Below are 7524 nucleotides of genomic sequence, written 5' to 3'. Positions count from 1 at the left end.
AAATACTGTTTTTTTTGTTTCGCCCCTCCCCCTTCTCTCTCCTCTCTGTCTGTCGGAACTCTGAACTGAACCTTCTCTCTCTCTCTCTCTCCCCACTTTCTGAGGATTTTTGTCCGGTGTGGTGTGGTGTTGAGCTGCGTATGTGCGTCGTAAAACCTCCATGGCCAAAACCAGAGCTCCCAGACGGACTCTCGAGTCCTATTCAGTCAAACCCATCAACAAAACCATCAGAGGTGAGTCCCCAATCTCCCCTTTCCCTCACTTTCGCCGGAAAAATCTCACCTTTGCCGGAAAAATCTCATCTTTTTGCCGCCCTCTCAGCCGGCGATTGTGTCCTGATGCGGCCGTCCGACCCCTCCAAGCCCTCCTACGTGGCCAGGATCGAGCGGATCGAGTCCGACTCCCGCGGCGCCAACGTCAAGGTCCACGTTCGCTGGTACTACCGCCCCGAGGAGTCCATCGGCGGCCGCCGCCAGTTCCACGGCTCCAAGGAGGTCTTCCTCTCCGATCACTACGACGTCCAGAGCGCCGACACCATCGAGGGCAAGTGCACCGTCCACACCTTCAAGAGCTACACCAAGCTCGACGCCGTCGGCAACGACGACTTCTTCTGCCGTTTCGAGTATAACTCCTCCACCGGTGCCTTCAATCCCGACAGGGTAGCCGTGTATGTCTGGAATAGTCCTCAATTTTTTTCGAGGCTTAGGCTCATTCTGTTAATTGCAGCTAAAGCTTCATTTCCATCCATTGTTCCATTGCCAATTGAAGCCGGTGCTTTGATTAATGGCCATTCTTTTGAACTGTGGCAGGTACTGCAAGTGTGAGATGCCCTACAATCCCGATGATTTGATGGTCCAGTGCGAGGGCTGCAGCGATTGGTAAGTGGGAAACTTTTGAAATCCTCGTACCATTTGATGTTCTAACGCGATGGTGTTTTGTCATCATGCCTGAGCTACCAGTACATGGGTGGATTTCAACATGCCAGCCTTGTTTTAGTTGCTTCTGGGGATATGTTTGCTTATTAATCTTTTAGTTTGTTCATAACTAATTGGCAATTAATACTGGTTCATCTTTGGAAGTTAGCAATTTTAGTTCTTTTCAATTATCATGCTCAATTCATCCAAAAAGTAAAGATAAAAATAAAACATCTTCATCATATTAGTGGAGCGTGAAGAGGCTTAGACCAGCAGGTTCTGTGGTAGCATGTTCTATCATCTTCCATCTGTTGCATCTGGAAGGCCATTTTCTGAAATTATTTTAAGATGTGTAATTTCTGATAACTATTCTGGAGGACCTGGTAATCATGTACATTTTTGCAAGAATCTTGTCAATCATGCCTAGTTAATTATAATCTTGGTGGGTTCGGCCGACAAACATGTAACAAGGTCTTACATATAGAGGTTGTAGGTTATACTCAGCAGGTCAGCAAGAATTGATATTTCTGAAAGTTATTTACTCCTTCCAGAAAGAGATGTGTCTTTTCCAATAACTACCTTTAGGCACTTAGAATACTCTAGAGAAGAGATAAAAATTGCTAGTATGTAGCTATCTATCAGGCATTGCATGTGGCATGATGAAAACTTATGTACACCCAATGACATGGTAATAACTTCTCCGGGGAAAAGAAAAACTCCTCCTACATGCATTTTGATTTTACCAAGATAAGTATGATTGGTGGCAATCGGCAAAGCAGTTTATATGTTATGGCCCCATTACATACAAGAGTGACTTAGAAGTTCTGTCATCTGTTCTGTTTGCTGGCGATCGGCATAATGTTGCATCAGCTGCTATCACTTTTATGCTTGAATTTGATGAGTTGAATATTTCGTTTGGCGGATAAACTTTTCTTAAGGTTGGTTGACTTGCTGAATTTGTGTAACGAATATTTACATTGTTATGATACGGGAGTTTGATTTTTCCTTCTCATACTTTTTGGGAGACATTTTATGAGTGTTTAGCTTATTGTTATCTTGCTGTGTGGATTCTAGTCCACTTAGTTAAGACGCATATCAGTTTTTGACGTGTCTATCTAATGTCAATCATGTCAATAAGGGCCTATGGCAATCCCATTATGGAGATTTATTTAAAGGATGCATGGATTGAATATTTCGTCTTTCCTATTGGATTTTGCAATTTGGGCCATTCTCCCTCTCCCCTACAGGAATTGTATTTTCTCCTGACATTTATGAAAGGAAAATACTTGTGTCTCTGAATGATGAAAAGGTAATGCTGGTGAGTCAATTCATGTCAGAAACAGGAGGATTTAGGATGTTGGAGGAATTATTTTAGGAGTCAAAGATCTGATAATATTGTCAGATATAATTGAAGGAAAGATAGATTATGCGTGTATTATTTAGTCATCTATTTAGTGTATGAATGATTCTTGAAGATAAGTTTATAATATGGACAATGTGTGTGTCAGATCGATGCTTCTTTAACATGCTGGCTATCAAAATATTTTGTTCTCATGGATAGTTATGAAGAAATTTTGGATCTCTTTCACATGGCATGTAGATACTGGAATTCTGATCCCTGTAGGATCAAGATCTATATAATTGGAAAATCTATGACCGATGAAGTGGCGACAAAATAAATGTTGTATAGTACTGGAATCTCAAATGTCAAGTAATATTGTCGAAGTCCATGATATATACATTTGCTTAATTTGCCCTTGAATGAAGAAAAAGTTGCTCGCCTTTGCATCTGGTTATCTGCTTAAGGATCTCCAATGTAAGTAATGTAAAATTAATGTAAAATCAATGTAAAATCAATTAGAACATTCCCCCTTATTGTCAGAGCATGTGGCATGACTTCTTTGCAAATTTGCACCACAGATCTACTTATGGTCTTAGAAAACTTTAAGAAGCAAGTGTGTTTATTCTTAAATTGTTTCCTGCTTTTTTGATTATGTTATCCTTTTGGTTTTATGCATTTCGGGAACAAGCATTGAGTATTAACTGTATTGCATTCAATTAGCTCGTGTGCTAATTAATTGATTTGTTGTTGCATGCTGAATTGACTTGAAGTTGGACTAGATAGTGATAGGGTCTTTTGTGCCTAGGTAGATTATCTCTAGATTCTTCCTGACAAAGTTCGTAATTTAATTGCTGAAAGCGTCTGGTACCGAAGGCTTCTATACATTGGCTGGTTTACTGTTTGATAAATGCAATCTTTATCGCACTCTTTCTGGTTCAGGTTTCATCCTGCTTGTATAGAAATGACAGCAGAGGAAGCTAAGAGACTTGACCACTTCTATTGTGAAAATTGTTCAACTGAAGGGCAGAAAAAGCTGCAAATTTCTCATGCTCCTTCAAGACATGCGGATGCAAAGGTTTGTTCAGTACACATCTTCTTAATATTCATGCTTGTATATTATTTTTTGTGGGTATAAGTCAGCTTTAAGTTCCTTGGTATTGAGTCGGAGACACCGTGATCTCTCTGCCGTTCTGTTTTTCCGTTGTCTTCTGGTAAATGCAATTCTTTGGATGTTTTACTGCATTCTGGAGGGGTTTAGATTTTCTCGTCTTGATTTAGTACGTTCTTTTGTTGGTAATGGAGTCAGTTGTTGGATGAAACTACTCATCAGTTTTAGCTGTGAAGCATGATTATTGAAGGCTTATCCTATTGTCAGTTGTTTCTTGACCTTGTAGTCTGCATGCATAGAAACTATCAGAACCGGTGTGATCAATTAGGATGATATAACCATTTAGTTCTAAAACCAAAATAACTAGGAAGTAAATGAGCGCTGAATTTGAGAATGTTACATCTTCAGGTGTTTCTGGTCTTTCGATTTAGACAGAATTGCAGAGATTGCATACTTATTTAGCTTGAGCTTATATAAGTTCAATCTGGCAATTTATAGACCTGCATTAGCGAACTTTTTAGCCATTATTACGGCACACCTCTGCTTTCTTCTTTGTTAACCCATAATCTTATAAATGTTGGTGATTGTTGAGACTGTTTCTTGGTGCCAATATTCCAGGTGGACACAAAACGACGCAGGAGGTGATAACTGTACAAGGAGTAAATACGATCCAGTAAGATAGGAAACAGAGAGAGTGAATAGCTCATCTTTTCTATACAGAATGGCAAAAGACGCCTCTTGTGAATCCGCTTCGTGTTGTAGTTCTCCCGGAGAATGCGTCAGAGGTAAAAAAAGCTTGTGTAAGAACTGATGAGAGCTCTTTTCTTATTCCCTTGTGTCTAATTTGGCTTGTGTTGTAGGATCAGGGCTGTTTGTATTAGAAGGTCGATGTAACTGCTGGTGTTCGGTGTCTGTAAATTACGGAGATTCATCCCATGCCAGTTTTGTCTCTTGTTTATATGTAGTCGCTCTTCTCAGGTCATAAAGGCTAGGTTTAATGTGTGATATACTGAACAATTCTCCCACGTTATAAGAGAGCAATATGGGGTGTGGGTCTAAAAATCCCCTTTACTGACTCAAGTTTCTGTTTCTCATTTTTCTTTCTTCTCCGTATCAAAGACACGGAGCATTGTATATATACGAGATGGCGAGAAATGAGTCGGAGCTCAAATTCAATCGACTAATTTCCTAACCTTAATATCTACATCAAAGACAAGGGTCATTAGATTGGATAGCTTTTCGTATACAGTTGGTAATGACACCTTTTATTTTTGGGTCGTTCTAGGATACTTATGAAAAAGGAGGAGTATTTGAAAGTCAATTGGAAAGTGTCACATTGCAATTTCTTACTAAATAGCAATTTTTTAATTATTTTATAAGAAACCTATTAGAATGAATATAAGATACCCTTGCTAAATAAGAAGTGTTTTTTACCGTTTTATACTTAAAAGTCTTATATTTATTCAGCTGAAAAAAAAAAGGTGTTATATTAAAAATAATAAGACAATGCATCAAATATTAAGTGTCTATAATTGTTTTTGAAGCCTCCTTAAAAGTGGACTTCTTAGGAGCCTTCTAAACCTGTTGACACTCAATTGGCAATGATAATTGTTGTTATGTTTTTGCAAGAAATTATTTAAAATTTAGACATCAACTCTCTAGAAACAATTCCGGAAGGTAAAAAATTTTAAATGATTATATCTCACGAGAATGTGATAAGAAAGAATCAATAAGAATACAATTTCTATAATTAAGAAAAACTTATGGCATTTACATGCGTGATTAACGTTCATTTCCCTACTGCTGCAATTTAATTATTGCTTCCTCATCGAGGCCACTCACCTCTATAATCTCGGGTTTAAATCTTGTTAGCAGGCCGTAAGAAATATAATTTCCATAGACGTGCTAGGTCATAGATGATCTGCTCGGCCGGCTTGCGAAGGGCCTTCAAAAGCCCATAAATATCTCAGCTGACTTGCTCCCGCTAATAGCCCCATGAAATCTCGTAGGTAAGTATTCTGCTTGTTAATTTATCACCCAGTGTCCGTCTCAGTTTAACTGAAACACAGATTTCTCTTTCACTTAAATATGAGTTTCTGGAGAGACCCTTTCGTGATCATCATGATATTCTGTTCTCTGATAAACTTCTTGATTGAATTAGGAGGTAAGTGCAATTTTTTTGCTACCGTAATCTCAGCTGCATAATTCTTTCTTGTTATTTCAATTAGATTAGCAAAACCGGTTTCCGCGCTGTCAGTTGATCTTTATCATTGTGGTTATCGGGATTTATCCTACCTAGGCCAGTATTTTAATCATGTACATGGTGTTGTACGTGCATACATTTTCTCAGACCGAGTATCTGTCTCGTCCTGTTTGGTAGGAGCAAATAATGAAGTCAAATCAACATGTTTTTAATTGCACTCCATTGTGTTTCAAATGCGAGTACTCATTTTATCGAACAAATCTCTTTTTATTCCATTCCGTTCCGTTCATCCATACCAAACTTGACCTAAACTGTTGTACAGGTGGTTCCCTGGAGAAATCACGGTTCCCGAGTGGCATTCGTTGGCTTTGCTTCGGTCTGATTAATGTATGGGTGACGAAATGGTGGGAGTCATCACCTACCATCTTGATGTGGAGAACGAAGTTCGAGCTGCTGATGATGAGAGGAATAGAACGCCTGATAGTTAAGCATTAGTCGATCTTTTTGTGTGCAAGCATCTCTGCTGTAAGATGCCCATAAGTTGGTGACTGATCACTGTGACATTGTCGTTGAGATTCTTGAATTCAGGAAGAATATCAATACTGTAGGAGATACTTATTGATGCAATTGAAAACGTATAGGGTTCGGCACACAAGCTTGATTTTCGTTAGAGTTTGTTAGTCACTGGATGTGTAGTTTTTATTGGTTTTGGTGGGGAAGCAATTGTGGGTAACCATGAATGAGGATGTGGTTCGGTGCTTGGGGCTACTAGTATCATTACAATACATGATCATTGATCAACTCTAATTGCTTGTGCTTCTTTTCTTGTGCAGCGAAAAACTGAGCATCAGTAGTCCATCCTGAAGGAACAATGGACGAGTTTGTGAGAAAATCTGGAGGAATCGGGGTTGGGGTGCACGCCCGATGAATAAACTTTCCTGTTAGGCTTTTGGTGCTTTTCCTTTGAGCGATGACTGACGTCTTGTGTGTTTTAAGTTAAAAATGTGCGGGTTTACTGTTCTATCTCTGCTATCTGTTCTTACATACATGATGCCTTCCTCATCACAACGGAACTCCTTTAAGTTTATTCGAGTCGTTATCATTTCAAACCGGTTTGCTATTTTTACCAATCGGTCTATCTGTCAGTTCGGATCGCCGACGATATCGATTCCTATATAGAGGACAAAAGATGGCTCTCGTGAATCGGCTTCGTGTGGTAGTTTCTCCCAGAGTATGTGGTAGGGGTAAAAACTGGTGTGACTACTGAGCACACTTATTCCTCCGTGTCTAATTCGGTTTTTGTGGTAGGAACAATGCTGCTTCACACAGCAGAAGGTCGATGTAACTTGTCGGTATATAGACTCATTAGGAACATAAGAGTCATTAGATTATGTGGGTTCTATGTTATAGATATACAAGTCCGGCATGGTATAGTGGCATTCCATGCATAAAGAGGCTTAATTTTCAAAATTGAGTTTTGTGAATGGAGAAAATCCACAATTAAGCTTCCGATACTGGGTGACATAAGGCCTTTTAAGATGCATCGCAACAGCGCCAACTATACTTGAATTTGGATATTATTGAAACTAGAAGAGACTTGGAAAGATCGACCTCAGTGGGTTGTATTTTAGCTCCAACCAAAAGGGGAGAGAGCATAGGATTCGCCTTAGCCAGAATATTCATGGCAAAGAATTGTTGGTTGAATCGGATTCTTGTGCTTGATCCAAACCCTTTTTTTTTTTTTGGTATCCATCTGTGAGGTCCCTGGCAACCGCAAGTACAATTGGTCCGATTTCTCAAACCGAGGAGGAAGATGCTCGATAAGATATCACAAGTAAACGAGAAGGTGGATGTGGTGCCATGGAGCAAGTCCAAGATGTTCACAAGAGTTAACGCTGCACGTATATAACATCACCAAAGCTCTGAATAAAATTTCATACTTGATTGTAGACGAGCA

The 7524-nt window shown here is 39.4% G+C and overlaps 1 protein-coding gene across 1 annotated transcript; it reads left to right on the top strand.

The window, feature by feature from the left end:
* On the top strand, window positions 1-4444 carry LOC116193466 (chromatin remodeling protein SHL-like). Its single transcript, XM_031522173.1, has 5 exons — window positions 1-233; window positions 322-667; window positions 810-878; window positions 3196-3331; window positions 3983-4444. Exons 1-5 carry the CDS (start codon window positions 161-163, stop codon window positions 4007-4009), a joined length of 651 nt encoding a protein of 216 aa, XP_031378033.1. The 5' UTR covers window positions 1-160; the 3' UTR covers window positions 4010-4444.
* Window positions 4445-7524: the final 3080 nt, after the last annotated feature.

Source organism: Punica granatum, chromosome 2, assembly GCF_007655135.1.
Source record: "Punica granatum isolate Tunisia-2019 chromosome 2, ASM765513v2, whole genome shotgun sequence".
In the NCBI taxonomy this organism is placed as follows: Eukaryota; Viridiplantae; Streptophyta; class Magnoliopsida; order Myrtales; family Lythraceae; genus Punica; species Punica granatum.
This window is presented reverse-complemented; position numbering and strand designations above follow the sequence as displayed.